The sequence below is a fragment of the Ambystoma mexicanum genome, chromosome 12 (genome assembly GCF_040938575.1).
Source record: "Ambystoma mexicanum isolate Mex_15411 chromosome 12, UKY_AmexF1_1, whole genome shotgun sequence".
NCBI classification, from domain to species: domain Eukaryota; kingdom Metazoa; phylum Chordata; class Amphibia; order Caudata; family Ambystomatidae; genus Ambystoma; species Ambystoma mexicanum.
The window spans coordinates 370512256-370535072 of NC_090936.1; the positions used below are offsets into that span (position 1 = coordinate 370512256).

General features: G+C 44.9%; 1 protein-coding gene across 1 annotated transcript in view; it reads left to right on the plus strand.

The window, feature by feature from the left end:
- The window catches only part of LOC138513548 (NADH-cytochrome b5 reductase 3-like), a 1142086-nt gene that overhangs the window by 876518 nt on the left and 242751 nt on the right, over positions 1 to 22817 (plus strand). Inside the window, exons 6-7 of the mRNA XM_069628494.1 lie at positions 17654 to 17737; positions 17821 to 17906. Of these exons, the coding sequence (XP_069484595.1) occupies positions 17654 to 17737; positions 17821 to 17906 (170 nt within the window). The remainder of the gene's footprint in view (positions 1 to 17653; positions 17738 to 17820; positions 17907 to 22817) is intronic.

Consider the following 22817-nt stretch of genomic DNA (forward strand, 5'->3'; position numbering starts at 1 on the left):
CATTTTCTGCTCAAATTTCCAGTGCTACGCTGGTGACACTTAACTCATTTTCCGGCTGCCCTCGGCCACTTTCTCTCCCTCTCTCATCTCTGACTGCCTAACTGCCATTCAAGATTGGTGTGCTGTCAATGATCTTTGTCTGAATGCCAGCAAGACGGAGAGCCTCCTCATCGGCACACCATCTCCATCCTTTTCCCCTCACACTCTGGCCGGCCTCCATTGGCCCTCCTCCTACCCCTATCTGCGAGGCTAAGAACCTTGGGGTCACCTTTGACTCCACACTTTCCTTCTCGGCTCATATCTCTGAGGTCTCTAAAAAGTCAAACTTCGAATGGATTGTGTCCTCCCACGTATTCCTCATCTTATGATAAATCGTCATCTCCAGCTTAGCTGCTTTGGAAAAAAAAAAGTCTCGACAGAGGGCGCTGTGCTCGAGGTCGTGGCATCGATTGTCCCTCGACAGAATCCGTACTCTGTCCATGTCACCGATGGTATAAATTGCTCGAGGCGCGCCTGTTGCTTCAGTTCCGTTTTTCTGATCTTCTTCGACTCCTTCGACACCCAAGACTGGGTTCAAGAATTGTGAAGATTGTGGATCGAAAATGTCGATCACGGATCCCCACCGAGTTTGTCTCTGGTTTCTCGGTTCCAGTCACCGGACCGACGACTGTGGTTCCTCCCAATCCATGACCGTGAAAGCTCTTCGTGAGAGGAGAGGTAAACTGTCGGTGGGGAGGGAAGCCTCTAAGAAGGCTATGTCCAAAAAACATAAGAAAGCGACTGATTCGAAGGAATCGGATTGCCATAGGCATTCAAAGAGATCTCGATCTAGGAGTAGATCGAGACACTCTTCTTCCTCATCCAAAAAATGAAGAGGAGACATAGATCTCCCTCATCATCATCTTCCGAGTCGACTGAAGAAATTCGATGTCTGACAAAATCGGATTCTCCCAGAAAATGGGAAGAATTTCGTAAAAAAGATGATGGAGGTATTCAAGAATGCGGCCCCGACCCCCTCGAATGAACCTCGGAAGAGCCATACCCCTAAGGTCGCTCCATTGGATGACAAAGGGAAGTCTAAGACTACCTTGGTAAAAGGAATACTGTCGAGGATACTCGAAAAACTCGAGTCGACGACAAGTCGTCGAGGACTCTTCGAGAGACGAGCACCTCGCCGGTGCCATATATAAAAAACATAAGTCGTCGAAGGCTTCGACGACTTCATCGACGCCATCGGCGTCGACCGTTTCGGCATCAAAACCAAAAATAACCTTGACGCCTGTATCAGTCATCTTCGAAGTCATCGAAGATTCCTTCGACAACTTCGAAGGATTTTTCTATTCCTTCGACGCATATGGTAGAGGAAGAAAGAAGATTTACTCCATTGCCCCGGTCAGACTTTTTTAAGTCCATGTCCTCAATTTATGAGGAATCTGGCTCGAAGGAAGAGGAAGTTACTCCCTTTGGAGTTTCATATGGCACGAAACAAGTTCCTGAGGATCCTAGTGATCAAGAGTCCAAAATGAGAGAACTGAGTGACACTCTACATTCTGCCAGTGGAATTGACATCACCCCAGAATTAGAGTTTGCCAGACCTGATCCTGCAGAACATGCAGACTCAGGGTACAGGAGTCTTGTGACCAGAGTAATTGAGTATATGGGTTGGGGTAACACTTCACCCATTTTTGAACAAGATGACATGACGGATATAATTGTCAGAGGTCCTCAAAAAGATCGAGTTCTCCCCTTTCACAGGGCTCTTCAGAGGAGGGTGGAGAAAAACTGGGAAAAGCCTGAGAGCATTGCTGTGTAGATAGTAATTTCCCCAAGAAATACAGACCAGCTGGTACGGATCCTGAATACTTAAACAGGCATCCGACTCCAGAAAGTCTAGTTATTCAGGCAGCATCCACATCAAAGCAACTGCATATCCCACTATCCCTCCAGCTAGAGAGGATAAAAAAGTTGATGCCTGGGCACGTAAAGTTTTCACTTCAGGCAGTATGGCCCTTAAATCGACAAATGTCACCTGTACCCTGGCCAGGTCCCTGTGGGACTGTATTTCGGCGGCGGCTGAGCATATTCCGGAAGGCTTGGAAAGGGAAGGCTTCCTGAATATAGTCAAAGACGGGAAGGAGGCAATGGGGGAATGTCTCCAGTCTGGACTGGATACTGCTGATAGTATCAGCAGATCCATGGCTGCAAGCATTGTGCTACGCAGATTTGCGTGGTTGAGGAAGTCGGGGTTTGCACCAGACGTGCAAGCCAGACTCCTCAACATGCCCTTTGATGGCTCGAGGCTGTTTGGCATTAAGGCTGATGAAAGCCTAGAAAAACTTAAGACCTCGAAAGCGGCAGCTAAATCGCTTAGTGCCTCCATGCAACAGCCTCTAAAACCCTATTCCGGCTCATCTTCCTGGAGGGGTCGTTCTTTTCGTTACTACTCTTCATTTGGTTGAGGAAGAGGACAGGCTTCTCAAAGGGGCAAAAGAAACTTCCCTCATGGAGCACGAGGAAGAGGTGCAAAATCAGCCTCAGGAGCGGCATCTGTACCCTCAGCCACTCCTGCAGCCGCCTCCAAATCCCTCTGAGACCTTGTTGCACAAAACACCAGTGGGAGGCAGGATCTCTCAGCATCTGAAGGAATGGCGAGGCATTACCTCAGATGCTTGGGCACTGGAAACAGTAGCTCAAGGTTACTGTCTCCCCTTCCAAAAAAGACCTCAGAATGATCCACCGGGAGCCAACTCTGTAAAAACTCCAGACCTGCTCCTGTTGCAGGAAATTTTAACCCTGCTAGAGAAAGGTGCCATAAAACAGGTACCTGTAGCGGAGAGGAACAGGGGTTGGTACTCCCCACATTTTCTCATCCCAAAAAAGGACAGAGGTCTGAGACCCATCTTGGACTTAAGAAACTTGAACAAGTTCCACAGGAAGGACAAGTTCAAGATGGTCACTCTTTCTCAGATCCTTCAGGCTCTCCAACTCCAAGACTGGTTGGTATCATTGGACCTTCAGGATGCTTACTTTCATGTGCCAATCCATCCAAAGCACAGAAAGTACCAGAGGTTCGCGATTGGCAACTCTCATTATCAGTTTCGGGTTCTGCCATTCAGGTTGATCTCCGCCCCAAGGGTTTTCACCAAACTGTTGGCAGTTGTGGCAGCGAGTCTCAGGAGAGGGGGTATTCACATCTACCCCTACCTGGACGACTGGTTGATCAGAGCACGTTCTCCAAAACAAGCTCAGGAACATCTTTCGATCACTTGCCACTTCCTCCACAAATTGGGCTTCTCCCTCAATTTCAAGAAGTCTCATATGATACCATCCCAAAAGCTCCAGTTTATCGGAGCAGTCTTGGATACTTCCTCGGGAAAAGCCTCGCCTCCCGAAGTGAGAGCTCTCCACATCCAGCAGATGGCAACGAAGTTCCAGAATGCCCAACGTCTACCGGCCTTCGATTTTCTCAGGTTGCTCGTCCTCATGGCATCCTGCATTTTTCCTAGTACCAGAGGCCAGGTAGAGAATGAGATCCCTTCAATGGGCACTCAGAACTCAGTGGTCCCAGTTCTCAGGGAATATGTCGGATCTTCTGCAAGTCCCGAGCGCAGTTGCTCAGGATCTTCTATGGTGGGCTTGCAACGACAACATTCTCAAGGGAGAATCTTTTTGGCAACCATGGCCGGAGATGACAGTAGTGACGGACGCCTCGCTCACGGGGTGGGGAGCACACACCAACGATCTCACAATCAGCGGTCGTTGGTCTCCATCGGAGTCCAAACTACACATCAACCTTTTTGGAGCCGAGGGCAATCAGACTAGCGCTGAAAGCCTTTCTGCCCTCTGTACAGAGAAAAAATGTCCTGATAATGACGGACAACACGGTGGCCATGTACTACCTCAACAAAAGAGGAGTAGGGTCACTACCACTGTGCAGAGAGGCAATGCAGCTATGGTTCTGGGCAATACGAGAAGGAATCTCTCTATCGGCAATTCACCTAGCCGGAGAGAAGAACACGGCGGCAGACGCTCTGAGCAGGCCAAGCACGGTCTCTCACGAGTGGGAGCTGGCTCAGGAAGTCCTTCTGGAGATATTCGCCCTTTGGGGAACCCCTCAAGTGGATCTGTTCGCCACCGCGATCAACCGGAAGTGCGATCAGTACTGCTCAAGGGAACTTCCTCAAAGAGGAGCTCTGGGAGACGCATTCGTAGTGGAGTGGAAGTTTCCACTGCTGTACGCGTTTCCCCCAGTCCCCGTGATTCCTCAAGTAATCAGGAGGTTGAAAAAGTTCAGGAAAACCATGGTCCTAATTGCCCCGTATTGGGCCAGGAGGACGTGGTACCCGGACCTTCGAGACATGTCCATCTGTCCTCCAATACGTCTTCCACAAAGAGAGGATTTTCTCTCGCCAGAGGAAGGTCGGGTTCTCCATCCAGAGGTCAAGACACTCAACCTTCACGCATGGTTTCTGAGAGGTTGAGATACAAGGATTGGGATCTTCCGGATGACGTAATGGAAGTCTTGCTTTCGGCCAGAAGACCAGCAACAAAATCTTTGTACAGATGTCGCTGGAACAGGTTTAGTAACTGGTGTAAAGATAAGGATGTGGACCCTTTTCAATGTGGCACTCCAATGGTGCCCTCTTTTCTGTTATATCTAGCCAATCTGGGGCTCCAGATAGGAACAATAAAAGGATACCTTGCTGCGCTGTCCATTTTCAAGCGCACCTCGGAAGAGGTTTCATATTTCAAAATACCATTAATCATTCAATTCTTAAAAGGGCTTACTAACGTATACCCTCCAGTACCTTTTCATGTCCCAACTTGGGATTTAAATTTAGTACTAACATTTTTCACATGCATACCTTTTGAACCTCTGCACTCCAGTCCATTGAGGCTTCTAACACTAAAAACTGTCCTTCTTGTGGCCCTATCATCAGCCCGCAGGGTTAGTGAACTTCAGGCTCTCTCATGCAAACCACCATATACTGTTTTTTATAAGGATAGTCCTTAAGGTTAAACCTTCCTTTTTTACCAATGGTAGTTTCGAACTTCCATTTGACACAAAAAATAATACTACCAACATTTTATCCTCCTCATTTGGGCAAGGAAGAGGAGAGACTGCACAGACTAGATCCCAAGAGGGCTCTTAGTTTTTACATCTCAAGGATGTCTAAATTACGACAAGATGACCAACTGTTTGTGGGTTATACTGGTCATAAACTGGGCTTATCAGTAACAAAACAGACCATATCCCGCTGGATCATTTTGGCCATAATTGAATGCTACAGATTGGCGGGAAAAGATGGGCTTCTACAAGGGGAATGGCTACTTCTGCGGCCCTAAAGAGGGGAGTTCCGGCAGCAGATATTTGTTCAGCTGCAACTTGGAAAACAATGCATACTTTTATCAAGCATTACTGCTTGGATACTGCCTCCTCCAATGAGGGATTATTTGCCAGGGCAGTTCTGCATTCTGTTCACGAAAACTGTAATTAGTACTTCCACCTACAAAATTGCCACTGGAATACGTGGGAGGACACAATCCATTCGATGAACAAGTTACTTACCAACTGTAACGTTCTTTCGACTGGATGTTCCTCCCACGTATTCCTAATCGACTCTCCCACCCTACCCCGCAGTACAGTTTACGTTTTCTTACACTTTCCTCTCACGAAGAATGTATCTGTCATGGGGCACGCCTGGGTGTTCCTATATTTTCATCGAAAAAACAGAACTGAAGCAACGGGCGCGGCTCGAGCTATTTATACCATCGTTGACGTCGACAGAGTACGGAGTCCGTCGAGGGACAATCGACACCACGACCTCGAGCACAAAACCCTCTGCCGGGAATGTTTTTTTCCGAAGCAGCGAAGATGGAGATACCGATTTATCATAAAATGAGGAATACGTGGGAGGAACATCCAGTCGAAAGAACGTTACAGTTGGTAAGTAACTTGTTCTTCCTACTGCACCTCCTCAGAGGTATTCTTCCTTTCCTCTCCTTCCCTCAGAAGCTCACTGTCTCCCAAGCTCTGGTTCTCTCTAGGTTGGATTATTGCAAAAGCCTCTTTCTAAATCTACATGCCTCTACTCTCCGCCCTCTACAACTTATCCAGAACAGAACTGCAAGCCTCAAGCCCTGGGATCATATCTCTTCAACTCTGAAATCTCTCCATTGGCTCCCAGTGGGTGCAAGGATTAAATTCAAAACCCTCTTCATTGTCCACAAGGCTTTCTGGTGCCTGGGTCCAAAATACCTTCAGCTATCCCTCCGCAAATACCTCCCCTCTCGAGCTCTTCGCTCCTCTACCTCAAACTCCCTCCCAGTCAATCATTTTTCAAAGAAACGAGCTGGGGATAGATCTCTATCTTCGGCTGTGGCCTCCCTCTGGAACAGCCTCCCTGCCGCTCTAAAACTTGAGGAGAACCATCTCCGGTTCCGTAAGTACCTCAAAACCTTCCTCTTTGCTTCTGCCTTCGCTCCCCTTCTCCCCTGCTGATCTGCTCTATCTTGGCAGTGTGCACCTGGCCACCCACTGTCCCCTGGGCCCAGGTACCTGCTCACCCTGCCACCTTCCTGCACTGCCTCCTGGCCACCCCTTGCACTGGGGACTGTTTCTGTACCCATACACCCCCCCCCCCATTTTTCTTCTTTTTCTGCACTTATTCAGACTTGCCACTTGCTGACTGCACTACTACAGTTTATTGCCTCCATTGTCTATTTATTTTTATTTAGTTATTTTATTTATCTGCGCTCCTCGGCTCTGCACTTTCCACTCTCCCCCTTCCATGCACTTTTTCCCTTTTCCCTTTCCCATACACTTGCGTGTTCTCAATGTCACTGGGCCTAGTAAGATCGTTTTTATGTTGTGCTGTGTTCTCCCCGTTCCCCTCCCTAGCCTAGTCGCGCTCTGAAACACTTGTGTACGAGCGCGATACAAATAAAATATCATATCATACCTTTTGTTAACCAATGGAGATTTTTTCTATCCTCAATGATGTGGTCTGATTTCTTTTTATGATTCTGACTGTATGATTCTGTATTTTCTGACATTTTGCTATATGGCCCTTGTTGGCTCCCAATAGGAGGGCATTCCCATAATCTAGCCTGGATAGAATGGTTGCTCTCGCAACTGTGGCGCAATTGGCTTCATTCAAGTAGGGTCGGATTTTGTGGAGTAATGGGAACAATTTTTTTTTTAAGCTGTAGGACATGAGCCTCAGCACTTAGGGAGGCTTCAAGATAGATTCCTAACGTTTTGACTTTGTTTTCTACTCTTATCTGTATGTCATTTATCTGTAGGAGCTCGTGGTTGGCTTACTTTGGCTCTGGCATGGTTTGATCCGAAGATCATCAGTTCTGTTTTTTTTTTTTTTTTGCGTTCAGACACAACCAATTGTTGGTCATCCATGTTTCGATGGTTTTGTACAGATCCTTAACCTTCGCGTTGTCTTGAGTGTAATCACAGCTCAGCTTGATGATCAGCTGCGCATCATCAGCGTAGTTTGTAAAGAATACGCACATTTTTTCAAGAATCATGCAGGGGATGGGTCAGCGATGCTTATTGCTCATCCTTCACTTCTAGTTCTAGAGGTGTGTGTATTCTGTTTAAAAAAAAATCTACCAATTACAGAAATGAAATGTGAGAAGGATGTTGAGGGGAGGATTGTTTGTGTAACTGCCAAAATTCAAGATGTTCCCTACTGTTTCTGCAACATATATGCTCCGAATGGGGGAGATGGGAGTTTTTTCATCTCTCTAGCACAGTTTTTACAGAATATGCATGTGAGTAATGTTGTTATGGGGAGTGGGGGCTTTAATGTTGCTCCGGATCCTGAGTTGAATAAAAGTGGGGGGGCAGTGGACATAGCAAATAATATGAAAAGAGTGGCCTTAAAAAAACGTATGGACGAATGGAACCTCTCAGATGTGTGGAGATTGCAGAATCTTTCAGCGAAGCAATATACCTTTTTCTCTGCCAGACATAAAATATAATCACGGATAGACCTTCTTCTGGCTTCTGGTTTTTGCACGCAATCTTTCAAAGGGGGAGACATTAAAGCAATATTGGTTTCAGATCATGCTCCGATCTGCATTGAATTGCAATTAAACTTTCCTGTTCCGAAGTCAAATACATGGCGGATGAATATTACACTTCTGGATGACAATGATATTGTGGATAAAATAGTGCAAGAGGCAAAGTTCTTTGTAGCAGAAAATTGGAATGGAGAAGTTAAAGTAGAATTTGTATGGGAAGCCTTCAAGTCCTACATGAGAGGTATGCTGATTGGTTTGTCAAACAAAAAAAAAAAGTTAAGAGATGCTGAAGTGAAGAAACTGAATGAGGAAATTATGGTTCTTGAAAAGGAAAATAAGCGAAATTTTTCAGTTAATACTTTGACTGTTTTTTAACTGAAGAAAAAAATTAGAGGATCTATATACTACAAAGGCTGAAAGGCTTCTTTTTTAAACAAGGAGCAAATATTTTGAAAAGGGAGAAAAGTGTGATCGGCTTGTTGCTCATCGCTTGAGAGTCATGGATAATGAAAGGACTATTAATTCTATAGAGAAACAAGATGGGGTTGTGACTTTTGAACCTGCTGAAATTAATGAAACATTTAAGAAATATTACACTGGCCTATATTCTTCGGAGGTCCATTTAACTGAAGGGGAGGTGTGTCAATTAATTGATGATTGTCATTTGAAGAAAATAGGTTCAGATTATTTGGAGTGCATGGAGAAAGAGCTAAGTGTGGACGATCTCAGGACTGCTGCATGTGCATTGAATTCTGGGAAATGTCGTGGTCCGCATGGATTGCCAGCGGAACTTTATGAAATATTTCCAGAAGAGGTTTTTGCTCTTGTGCTAGAAATGTTACGCACTTCTCTAAGGGATGGGTGTCTTCCAGTGTCCACAAGACACGCATTGATCTCCGTTTTCTTGAAGGAAGGGGAACCTCCAGTTAAAACAAGCAGTTATCGGCCAATCAGCTTGCTGAACGTTGACGACAAAATGTTTTCAAAAGCATTGGCCTTGAGGCTTGAGACTTCCCTAATGGATATTATAGATCAAAGCCAGATAGGTTTTGTGAAAGGAAGACATTTTTCAGATAATGAGGAGGCTTTTGTTGACCCTATTTGAAAGCAGGGAACGTCAGAATGATGTGGTGGTGTTATCATTGGATGCGGAAAAAGCATTCGATCGTATTGAATGGGAATATCTTTTGAGTGCTTTGGAAGGATTCGGATTTGGGAAAAACATGATTGGATGGATAAGACTGCTGTGCTCACGGCCTACTTCAAGTGTTCGAAAGAATGGCATGGTCTCAGACATTTCTGAACTTGAAAGAGGCGCGAGACAGGCTTGTCCACTATCGCCCATCTTGTTTATTATTGCTATGGAACTGCTGGCTGTGAGAATAAGGGAAGATGTGAAAATTGAAGGTATTCAATATGGTGAGGCCTGTCAGAAGGTTTGGTTATATGCGGATGATATGTTGCTAGTGGTCCAGAATGTTGAGAACTCCATTCCTGTGCTAATTGAACAAATTGATATATTTCAAAGAATATCTGGGTACAAGATCAATTGGTCTAAATCAGAAGCACTACCAGCATCCAGTTCATGCTCTATTTTGAAAATGAGGAACTTTGGTTTCAATTGGTGTCCGGTCAAGATGAGATATCTTGGAATTTGGTTTTTTAATGATGTTTCTAAAATAATGGATGTCAGCCTAACACATGTGGTTCAATCCCTGGAGTTTGATTTCAAGAGATGGAGTGAACTTCGGTTGAGTCTCTGGGGAAGGGTGCATGCAATAAAAATGACAGCAACACCACGTGTCAACTATGTGCTCAGTATGATCACCTTAAAAATGTAAAAGTGCTTTCTGAAGAAAATTGAGAATCTGATCCAGTCCTTTATATGGGAGAATAAACAACCACACCTTAAACTATGGAAATTGCAATTGCCCCAGGATTGTGGAGGTTTAGGGGTTCCAGACTTTGAAAATTACCACTTGGCATTTGGAGCCAGACATCTGGTTCCTTTTGTAGATAATTCGAATGATGTCTGGACGCTGGCGGAGTCAAGTCGCTCATCTCCACTTCCGCCTAGGGCTATGCTGTCCACGGTGGATGGAGCTGGATACCAATCATTTCAACCAACTGAATGTCTAAGATCATGCTGGAAGGAGCTTTGGAAGAAGAGTAAAGGAAGGGTTTGTGATAATGGTTTTATCCCAATCTGGCTGAATCCAGAAATAAAGTTGAATAGAAGGCTGCTATTTTGGTTGAAATGGTTCCTGGGTGGAGTACAGTGGCTGGATGAACTTATTGAAGATGGTAAATGGGTCAGTTTTAAGAGACTTGCACAAGTTAGACCTCAGAAAGTGCACTGTGGGGGAATACAGGAAGTTGAAGAAAATACTGCGGAATGAAGGTCAGTTGGTGGCAAGGGATGGCAGATCTGGTTACCTGAATATAAGACTAGAGGTGGTATGGCGTCTAAAGTGTACAAAAATGTGGCCCAACACGATGAGCCAAATAAAGAATTGTTGTCAAAGTGGTCTGAGATAATTGGTTTGGAGATGTCTGAGGACAGATGGAGGAATATTTATAAAAATGTGGCTCTGACATCTATTTATCTGGGAGAGCAAAGCCTCCAAATTAAAATTCTGAACAGGGTTTTTTGGACACCGCAGAGACTTCATGCAAGAGGAAGGGTTGATTCAGAGGCATGTTGGAGGTGTAAGCATGCAGTTGGCTCTTTTGAACACATGATCTGGGACTGTTAAGAATTGAGGTCATTTTGGAGGAAGGTCACTATGATGATAAATGAGGTCCTATTGTTGCAAGAAGATTTTGAATATAATACTGTCCTCTTGGGTGAGGACGATATGGTGGAAGAACTTACCCACAGAGATGTTGGTTTTTCAGGGCTGCAAATTCTGCTAAGAAAGACATTTTGAGGAAATGGAAATGTGATGAGAGACTGACATATTCAGAGTGGGTGGAGGATTTGAGACAAGTTTCCAGGTTTGAGAAGGTAGTTCTTCGCAGAGATAAAAAGATGAACCTGTTTGATCAAATGTGGGGTCGATTTTTGGATGAGTAATACTATTGTCTCTTTGTCTCCTGTAAATTTCCGGTTATGAAGAGGGGTGGTGGTATTTGGAGTTATCGGATGTGATTAATTTGATTGTTTTATTGTTGATGCATTTGATTTAATATTTTGATGTACATAGAATTAATAAAAATAATGATTAAAAAAAAGAATCAGGCAGAGATATCTGATATATAAGTTGAAGAGCAGTGGTGATAAGCTTGCCCCTTGAGGTACGCCACATTTTATAATTTCTTCAAATGAGAAGTTGTCCCCCCAGTGTACCTTAGATTTTAAATTCGAAAGGAAGGATGTTAACCAGTCTATTGCTTCTTGAGAGCAATTTGCTCCGTTCCCAAGTGCTTGCCTCAGTTGATCATGATCCAGCAAGTCGAAGGCTTCACTGAGGTCAAATAGTATGAGTAGACCGGCTTTCCCGTCTTCTGCAGTGCGCTGGATGTGGGACTGAAGGTCAATCAAAGCTGTTACCAATGTATGTGCAGCACGGAGACCTGATTGTTGGTTATGGAGTATCCCATTGGATTCTACGTATGCCTAAAGCTATTTGCTAGCGACTTTATCCAATACTTTCAATAGAAAGTTACAATTAGTGATAGGTCTTAAATTGTTTGGATCTCTTTGGTCCAATTCAGGTTTTTTTGGTAACGGTGTAATTGTAACTTTTTTAAAATTTCAGTTGGTACATAGCCACCCCTAAAGGAGGCGTTCACCATTTTGGTAAAAAATGGTGCGAAGATGGCTGTGCTCTCTAAGATGAGTTTGGATGGGTTTTCGGCACAGGTAGTAGGTTTCATTGAATTTAATATCTTTGTCATTTCTTCAATGGTGATTTGGTGGAATTTTAAAGGTTCTTGACTTTGTGTTGGTACTGTGTTCAGATCTGATTCTGCCTGATCGGTGCTAGATTTTTGAGCTTCACTAATGATATCCCTGGCCTTCCGAATGTTTTCAGCGAATAGGGAGGAATAAGAACCTTGGGCTTTTCTATACTCTGGATGAATTCGAAGAGTTTTCTGGTTGAGTTTTCAGCCGTTTTAATCTCTTGATTGTAGAAATTTCTTTTGGCAGTGCTAATGGCTTCTCTGTATACTTTTTCACTTTCTTTCCACTTGAGTTTACTGTACAGTGACGGATGTTTTAGCCAGTTATTCTCATTTCTCCTTTTTTGTTTATTTTTAATTCCGTAAGGGTTGTATTGAACCACTTCTGGTGATTGTTATTAAGTCGTACAAGTTTGTTTCTTAGTGTAGCATGTAGATCTGCTAGATCTTTTACTTTAGATGTGAAATTGGAAATTAATTTTTCACACAAGTCATCTTCCTTGGACTCGCTTAGAATTTCATTTAAGCACTGATTTAAATGTATGGATTTGATTTGATTTTGTTTGTAGTTCCTACTTTTGGCCTTTTTCAGGTCACTGCCTCCCTTGTTTTTATCCGGGGTATTTATTATTAATGTGCAAGTGACCGAATAGTGGTCGGACCATATGCAGGGTTTGGTTTCATAATCCTTGGTTGCGATGTTATTATTGATTATCCAGTTTAGTTGGTTTCCATTTTCCATGGTTGGGGCTGAATTCATAACCGAGAAATCTATGTTCGTTAGGGTTTTTCCAAGAGTATGGCCTCTTTATCTCTTGGATCCCCACGCCATCTGTTCAAGTCTCCCAGGACTATTGTGGCGGTGTTTTTGCCCTTCAATGCATTCATTTGTTTTGTGATGTCTTCATTGAAATCAGAGATTAGGGCCGGTGGCGTGTAGAGAAGGATAAAGTTAAGGCAGCTGTTAGCAATAGGCTTATTTTTCAGGTGCAGTATTTCGCAACCAGCACTTGTAGTAATAGCAGGAAACATGTTAATATTTTCCTTTACTATCATTGCTACTCCTACCCCTGTTCCAGACTCTGTCCTTGTGGTGGATCACATAGCCTTGGCGAACTGCTTTTAGACAGGTTGGACCTATGGGTTTCTGTAACCAAGTCTCGGTAATACAGGCAGTGTCTATGTTGTTATCTTGTATAAGATCATGAATGTCTTGTGCATGCTTATTTAGTGATCTTGTGTTTAGGAGGCATATTTTCAATTGTTTGGTTTCTTCCTTGATAATGGTCTTGGTGTTATTATTAGAGTTGGCGGTTTTATGCTTTGGAATCCTTGGATTCAGATTGTTTTTTGTGGGGTTGTGTTCTTGAGGTGGGAGCAATTTTGATTATAAAGAGGATTAAAGGCACCCCTGCCCATTCGGTTTCGTTCATTTGTCCAACATTACTGAGGATTCCTAACTAAGAAACACGTTTCACCACACAGCTACTCAAAGGTATTTTGACAGAAATGGCACCCTTGGGTGCTTTACTGCAGCTACGTATGCAGCCCACAGTAAATGCACACCACAGTAGTTAAAAGTAAACCACTGCCACCAGCCATTCAGTGTGGAAAGGGTAACATAAAATTGTTACATGAGAAGCTAGACAAAGGAGATACTATTGTATCCCCTTTGTCTATTTTTTTTTTGTTGTATTTTTTTTCTTGTATTTATTTTATTTTATATTTATATTTCTTTATTTGTATTTTTTTATTTATTTTATTTTTTTATTGTATTTGTCTATTGCACCCTATTGTAAGATAGTGTGTGCTGGGTCTAGAAAGTTATAAATGTAAGTAAAGTCAGTTTGACTTTACTGCTCTGGGAAACAGTAGTTTATCACAGAGAAGGTATTCAAACCTTGGGGAAATCTGGAAGACTTCCCTGTGCCACTGCACTGAAGGTGCTGTGTGACACAATGTAAAAGATGATGCCTATGAAGTTTGTCAGGCTCCATAACCAAAAGAAACAGAGCTCAAAAATCACATTAAAATACATGAGAGAGTGGGGAAAAGGGTCTCGCTCTCCCCAGGTTAAGAACAATCAAGTCCTAAAATCTAGCAAATTTGCTGGGGGTCTCTAAGGTGGAGGGCATTAGCACATTTCTGAGAATTCTCCCTAATAGGCCTGAACATCCTGACATATAATTTTGTAAACACTGTTTCCCACACTATTTGTATTTAGATGTAAGGATTGGCAATAGGTTTATTAGTATAGGCCCTTTTATTTTGACAAGACACCACTAGGACTGCGTTATTATTATTATTGGATGATCCTAGCTTGCTCCCATCTGTAGATTTAGGATTAGATAGGCGTTTTTCAAACCCTTTTTGAAGTTCAATAAACACCCCTGAACTGTGGTCACTTGTGCCCGTCTTACTGTTGATACCATGCCTTCCTTACAGATGGAAATTGGAGGTCTTAGCTATGCTAGTGTTACCTGAGATGCTTGTTTTCTTATCTGCAAACAAATTGCTTCAATCATGTATTTATTAAACATGTATTGAATTCTATTCCGAATCCCTTCTCCAAAACAGTCACCGGATTGATGGATAAATGTGTATTGTGGTCAATTCTGTGTTTCAGCCATACAAAGTTACCCTTGCCTGTATTCCTTAGTGTTAAAATGGAACAACCTGCTCTTTCCCATCTATACGCTGGAACTTTTTTTGATTTTTGATTGGTCACCCTTGTTGAATCCACTCATGCTGCATAGGTTTCCTCTGCGTTATATTCATACCTCCGCTATGTGCCTAGGTTGATAATCTCTCTGAAATGATAGTCTGCATTAATCACCCATAAGATAGGGCAGTCTGTTTTTAAGCTTTATATTGCCTTTCTTCAAGTTTTCCATTTCTCACATGATGGATATTCATCTTGAATTTTTGAATCTCAAGATCAATCCCTTTTAGGGGGAATTTTCATTTCTGTGCCATTTCTCCTTCACCTTGGAGACCCCCAGCTCCTTTGCTGGACTTGGGGCTTTTTAATGTTAACGCCTGAGTGTTTTTTTATCACTTGCTCGTGTGTTTGTTCTGACTAGGATTTTTGTGTTTCTCCATGTTTGAGTCTGGTAAACTCCATAGGCATCTGTTTTTGCATTGTGATACACAGCACCTTTGTTGCAGTGCCACTGAGAAGTCCCTTGGACTTCACTTAATGTTTAACTACATTGTTTTGGCGAACTACTGTTCCCAAGAATAGTAAGATGACCCCTGTGCTACTTACCTTTTCCTTTGTGGGTCCAGCACACACCACCCTAGGTGGAGTGCTGGGGGGGTTACATTAAAAAGGAACCTGAAAATCTGATTGCTTAAGTAACTGATTCTGTCCGCGTATGGTTCTTGGATTCCCCTGTGGCTCCTTCTTGAGGCTAGCTCCTTGCTTTGTTTTTGTCCGTGCCCATGGATCCATGGTTGCGCTATACAAGTGTTTAAAGGAAAGTACATAGTAACTCCTTTAACCCACGCCTCATGTAACATTCTATTAGACTAACTCACTTGAATGGCTGGTGGCAGTGGTTTCTTTTTTACTACTTTGTGCCATGTATCTGCAGGCTGAATGCTCAGCTGCAGTACAGCACCCAAGGGTGACCATTTTCCCAACATGGCCTAGTCTTCTTTTTTTTGTCATTTTGTGTCGGTTAGTTTCTTCTGCGCTTTTACACTGTTGTTTGAATCGGGTTTGAGTTCTTTGAGTGTTTTTGCCTTTGACGGGCTTCAGCCCTAAAGCCCGCCCACTCTCCAGTGTGTCTGGTAAGACAGGAGGTGAGGGAGGGTCCCAAAACTTCCCTGTACTTTGTCTCTAGGTGTGCCTAGAACCAGTTCTGATTGGCCAGCTGGCTGTCCTGAAGGACAGCCACCCTGCAGGGTGATTGGCAGCCTAGTGCTGTGAATGAATGGGAACTTGCTTAAAAGGCCACGTTTTTGGGACTAAAGGCAGAGTCGGACACTGGAGTACAACATCCAACAAAGAAGACATGAAGAGACGCCAGCAGCAGCAACCTAGCCCGCAAAAGGGCCTGGTAATTGGGAAGGCCCGTACAGGATGACTTCCTCCCTTAGGCTAGTGGGACCAACTAGCCTCAAAACAAACTCCATTTTGGTGCAACCCCCCCACTTGCTGTGACTTTCCAATTTGTCATGGGAGGATAGGCCAGGGGCAACACACTTGTCTTGGAAGCAAGACAAAGCGGGGCAACATAGGTTCGATCCCCAGGTCCGAGCTTAGAAACCTCTGGGTATTAAGCACATTATAAATAACCAATAATAATAATAATAAGGTTAAGGTCTGGTCAAAGCTTTGTGAGCATCCAGAGGACCCTACAGAAGCATGAAATCTTCATCCATAGTCCTCACCAGAGCCCAGGACCGAGGGATCAAGTAGCTTCTAACCAGAGCTGTTCGCTCTTCTTTGGTGCTGAGAAAAAGGCGCCAAAACCAGAGAGCTGCTGAATCAAGGAGAATCCATTGCTGCCGAGTCCCCCTCTCAAGTGCTGCCGCAGGAGCCCGCCAGACGTCCTCCCTTTCGTCACCACGACCAAGGACCAGGAACAAGGGTCTGCTGTACTGCAACCAAAAGGCATCCAGCTGGAACACATTCTTCAGGTCACAGGTACTGTGGGGCTTGGGGTACATCAAGCTTTTGCCATTTGGGGTTCTTCCTACGTTGGGGAGTGCTATTTTACACTATTCTGAGTTGACCTCAACTCACTTGCACTGGTCTTTCAGTTTGTGCTTCTTCAAGATGACTCCTCTTGAGTTGCTGTGATTTTCTATTTGAACTACTGACATTTTCTAAGAAGAAAGCATCACAACTTTGAACTGGCCCATTGACTTTGGCTGTCCTGGCTCCGTAACGGCCACCTTCTGAACCTATTGGCCCTGGCAGTACTTGTTCCCTTACAGGTTTTAATTGTTGAACACTATTATTGCTGGGATAAAAGACTGTTTGCATCCCTTTAAGAGAATCTAAACGTGTTTGTAGAATACCTGTGCGTTCTGATCTAACTCTAACCCTTCCCAGCTGCTTTATTGTTAACTTTTTTAATTGAATCTTAACTTGGGATTAATGTTACTATTTGTTGCTGCTTTTTAAAGAATACTTTAAATATCTTTGTGTATATATAAATACATATGTATACTATAACTTTAAGTGTTTACCTGTATTTACTGATTTAATTGTATAGCTCTACAGCTTACATTACCCCTGTTAAGAGAAGCCTGGCTACTCGGTCACACTACCATCTTGTGTAGTACAGGCCTATATTAAAAGGTGGGTTACCTATTACCAAGAGATAAGTCTTGTGTAGTCCCATACCAGTGGACTGTACCAAATCTTTCCTAACAATCCCATCTAACTTTTTCTTGTTTACACAACTCATGGATATGTGACGCATATTTTGTGTGTGTGTGTGTGTGTGTGTGTGCACACGTACGTTCAATGTTTCCCAATCGTTGGGTGGAGCTGCTTTGCCAGTATGGCTTGTTCAATGCCCTTTATGGTAACATAGACTCCCCTCACCTGTTCCATATCCTGTATAAATCCATCGACCACGCCTTATTTCACCTTGAAAAAAAGGTTGTCACCCACTGAACTTCATTTTAAGCTTGAAGTGTCTTTAGATGGCCAGGCCCATCTGTAATCACCTTTTGGCTTAACTTGCAGGTAACTTTGCTATTCGTGCTGACAAGAAGTCCGAAGCAGTTATTAAAAGAGCAAAACATCTTGGAATGATAGCAGGTGGAACTGGTATGTAGAGAACTTGCTTCCTATCATTTGTTTATTAGAAGGGATTCAAATTGCTTCTTTCTTACAAGACCTTTTCTTTCCAGGAATAACTCCAATGTTGCAGCTTATTCGGGCCATCTTAAAAGACAAAGAGGATCCTACAGTTTGTTATCTGCTATTTGCTAATCAGGTACCTATTTCTTATTATCCATACCTCTGCACAACAAGTACTTTTTGTTTTAAGTAGTAATACGTAAACGAGAGCCTACATCAGTCATTTGTTTCTAAGTTGTGCCCCATTTGTTGGCTAGCCAACCATTCATGCTTGAGTTTCAGTGGTTTCGAAAGTTCTAGAGGAATGAAATTGTCTTTTGCTCAGCAGAGTTTAGTTCCGAATCAAGAAGATGAGCTCTATAGAGCATTTGGGATACAGAGGTTGGCATAGTAATTACGATTTAGCCCTCTACTTGCAGCAAAACACATTCTATAGTAATGGTGGAGCCAAGAAAGCTATGCATTTATCCTAGGTTAGAGACCAGGTCTGGTTACAAAAGGTTAACCCCCTAAGAGTGAAATACATCCACGAGTTTGTGCATGGTGCAAAGGGTATCCCTTTTTTCTTAAAAGCCAGGAATGTACGTGCCATGGAACCTCCTCAAGCTAGTCTCCCTGAGAAATGTGTACACGCATTTTATATGCGCCAGTGGTTATCAGATTCATAAAAACAGAGTGCCAGTGGCAAAGATAAAGTATACCAATGCACGAACAATGCAATTAAGCAAAGTTTCTTTGCTACGTATTTATCTGGAATGGTTCTTGTGCCTTAGCAAATACTTGTCGTGCAGGTGAAATATTACAACATAATTGGAACACCATATCGGAATGTGAGCTTGTTTCAGGCTGTTGGCCATGGGCTTCATCACATAGATTGTAAAATACTAAACAATGTCACTAGCTTTAAAGGTAGGGAATCGCCAAGCAATTTGGCTTTAATGATTAACTATTCAATGGTATTGAGATTTCGGGCTACAACAGACAGTGCCTACACAGCAACTCGTCAGTCACTTTCCTTGCCATTTATTTACTACAGTCAAAGACTGCCATGGGTTCTAACTGTCCAACCTTACTTAGGATACACTGAGACATGGCTACCAGTGTTTTCAATAGTGCCATAAAATAGGACAATACCCGGCAGATCTTCAGTAGGAGGCTGGAGACCGGAGGAAACTACGCAGACACATATACCAAGACACTGCTGCAGTGTGCATCATAGTCTCTTTTCTTGGACACTTCTTGACTTCTGTTTACCTTGAATCCATGGATCCCCCTATGTTTATTTGGGTTCCAAAATAGCCATTCTGAAGACCCCCTACAACAAGTGGAAACCACACAACATCTTGCCACATTTCAGAAACTCTAACTGCCTTCAAACATTCTGCCCAAATGAAATTCAGACCCAAACACTTCTACTCCCAGTACTTAAACCGTGGAAAAGATTGGGGGGCATGGCCAACTTCCGTGGAGTGAGGTTGCATTGCGTCAGAGCTCCCACTTTATCCTTTTGTTAGATCTGGTATCCCGGTGTGTGCCATCAATTACAGCACATTCCCGGGACAGGAGAAGCTTGGTAGCGTTGGCACTGCTCGGGAGACGGCCGAAGGGTCCAGTGCAGTGGGAAAGGAGTCGAAGAGGAGAGAGCTCACGAGGAGTGGAGTCAACCAAGATGGCAGCCGTGGTGTCGCACTGATCGTGGCCCGACGGAGAGAGACGGCCACCAGCCCACAAGCAGGCGAGAAGTGGCACTGGACTAGGACTGCATCGGGTTTGGAAGCAGCAGCTGGCGCTCCGTTGCGGCATGGTGAGGAGCAGCAGTAGAGAGGGGGATCACAGGCCTGGTGCAGGGCAGTGGCTGTGGGCAGCCGGTGTCGGGCTGGACAGGAGGGTCTGAGCTGGGGGTCCTGTAAGGAGCTTTATAAATCAATAAATACAAATACAAACATCACCCCTGACAGCACTTCTGCCACCTCACGCACGACAGGGGTGCCCGTGTCCGACAGAGGAGGCACTGGAGAGCTGGTGGGACGGCCACGAGACCACATGATATTTTGTGCACTGTGGACGTGCAGTCCCGAAGACGCAGGCATCGGCAGACTGCACCAGGCGGGTGCAGGAGGCCCCAGAGACACATCATGGTCTGGTGTGGTGGCTTTTCTGGAATGGATGTGGTGAGGGCTGGCATTGTTTGTGCCTGGGTCTGGCTTTGGGGCACATGCCAGTCTTCAGCACCCCTGGAGTGTGAGCTCTGCCGGGTGCTGGGGTGCTGGCAGAGATAGAGTGGCAGCATTTGCGATGGCAAGGCCGGCAGAGGATGGAATGATCAGGGGCCCTGGAGGCAAATGGCCCAAGAGGAGGCAGAGGCTCCCTATGATATGGAGCTGAGTGACGAATGACTGGGGCATTGCCAAACCATACATCTGTTGAGCAGGAGGTGGAGGCGTGGCACTTCAACAAGTTGTGCACCTGGCACAGCAGGTGGTGCTGCTTGACGTCAGAGGAGACTGGCTGTGAACTATGGCCAGGAAGCAGCATCATGCAGAGGGTAGAAGGGGGCCAAACCCAACAATAGCTCCTGGAAGTGATATCTGTTTACATTTGGCATGGTCAAGGGGCTTGTGGAGCGTCGGAACACATGCCGGGTAAGAAAACACTGGGGAAGCCCAGGCAGACCAGGATGGAGACAATTGCCCGCAAGGAGGATGGGGCGGCAGTTCCTGCTGACACAGAGAAGATGCCTAATGACAGAGACTCGCAGGGACAGACAAGGGGCTTACAAAAAACTCCTGGAGGCGATAGAAGCTCTGAGAGCCTCAGTGTAGGCTGTGAGAAACCTTGGGGTATTCTCCCATGTAGACTCCAAGAATCCTCTAATCAGGTGGCCATGGGAAGGCCAATGCTCTTGTATCCCAACCCTGGGGGTGGACGAGCGAGGAAGGATCACATGGGTAGGGGAGTCCGGGGTTGTTGTCTTGGGAGTACCCCCATGAGATGCAGTATTCCAACAGAATGGCAGGCGAGGAGGAGGAAGTCCCGGAAGCCTTCATTGGATATATATAGGTACCATGGTCCCTAATCCAAGAGGGAGGTGGAAATATCACAGTACAACAGAAATATACAAGGAGGGGGGCCAGAAAAGACAAACACATAGTTCCAACTTTAACACATATTTGGTTTCCCCTGGCTTGGACCAGAGAGAAAGAAAATCACCCCAGGTGCATAAAAACGGGGCCAGGAGACTCCCCTCTTTCCTCTGTCAATCACATAATAATGGGCTCCATCTTGCTGTATTTCCACCCCGCCCCCCATTTCCAACATATACTGGTACGAAGAAGAGTTGACTGAGAGCAATGAAGATCACCCATAGAAACAGCATGGGGATACAAAGAGAGGCCTGCTACATAGCACCATTAGGCTGTCCCATTAATAGAATTGGGCACGGTCAGGCACTTTAACACAACTCTGCACACCTGACTCCACTTGACGCTCCACTTCACTATAAAAGGTGTGGTTCTGCCAGAAGCAGTGAGCAAGCTGGATTGCTGGTTGGAACGTAGAGCCTGCAAAATCCGGAGGAGAACGAGATTCCCGGACCCTGTATGGTGGAAGGGCTGCAGCGTGGCAAGGGAGCCGTGTCTCCTTGGAGCTGGAGTAAGGCGGGATGCTAAAAATTGTCTGTGTCCAGGCCGGTGCTCATTTCCCTGGGATGTGTGCCAGTCCAAGGTTTGTCTGAGGGGCAGCTGGTAAGACCCAGACCTCTAGTCGAAGATCCCACGCCGCGCTGTATGGGTGGGTCTCATTGAGAGAGACAGAGAGGAACCCAAATACATGTGTGTGGCTGGAGCGGGAGTAACGCAGTAGTTTAAAGCGGCACGATGATCAGAAAGCAAAAGGAAAGTAAAGAAAGGAGGTGTGCTAGTGGTGCAAGGAAAGAAAAGGACAGGAAGTTGGGGGGCGGGGGGGTTGAGCGACCCGAAACAAAAGGAAGGGTGTGATCGATCTGAAAGACAAAGTGTAATTTGAGAAAACAGAAAGTAAAGTAAGGACATGAGTGACCCGAAAAGACAGGAGAAGATTGCGAGCCACTTGAAAATAGGAAAAGAGGTGCAAGGGTGCACAGGCCAAATGGAAAAGTGTGCCAAGGGCACGAAAGAGGCGAGTGTGAAGGAAGCACAGTAGAAACAAGAGAAGGTGCAGGAGTGCACAGTAAAGTGGGAAGAAAGTAAAACGAGAATAAAGTGGAAATGGAGAAGGTGCCAGAAGAAAAGGTTACCAAGCGGGTATAGAGGGGTCAAAAGTCAGTGGTTGCGCAGGGGTGGAGCAAAAGCCTGGCGTTTTCAAAGTTCTCTGAAGGAACTGTTTGAACTTCTTGTGGGATGGGCCAGCCTAGTGGAGGCACGGTTGCCTGACCTGGGGCTGCAATGGTTGACCAGGACGTTCCGGTATCTGTGTGTGCAAATGTGCCACGCCGTGCAGCTCTCGCATGAGTTAAATACGAATAGGTTTTGGGAAGTAGCTGCCCCTTTTGGTGATGGGGCGGGTCGAGCTTGTTAAGATGGTGGTCCTTCCTCGCCTATTGTATCATTTCATAAATGTGCTGTGCCGTATTCCGCTGTCCTTCTTTAAAGCGCTGACTGCTACACTCAGTGGGTTTGTATGGGGTTCTGGGAGGTGTAGAATTGTTTACATTCTACTGTGACTAGACAAGCTGCGCTTTTTGGCGGGATCGTTGCTGTATGTCGCAGAGTGGTTATCAGATGAGGGGACACTGGAAACCGGCTACTGCAGCACACAATACAACTGTATTTCCTGAAAGACACACTCTGGTTAGAAGACAAGAGAATCCTAGACACCCCAAATTTGGAACAGCTAGGTAGGAAGATCTGGAAGAGGGCTAAGCAGCTGCTGGGACTGGAAGAACCATACTCTCAGAAGATTTGCTTGCGGCCACTTATCGTACAGACGAGAGTGACCTCGGGGTCATCACAGACAAGTGGGAAGGCAGAGTGGTAGCGGTTTGGGGGGGACTTACTGCCGGACAGGGGGC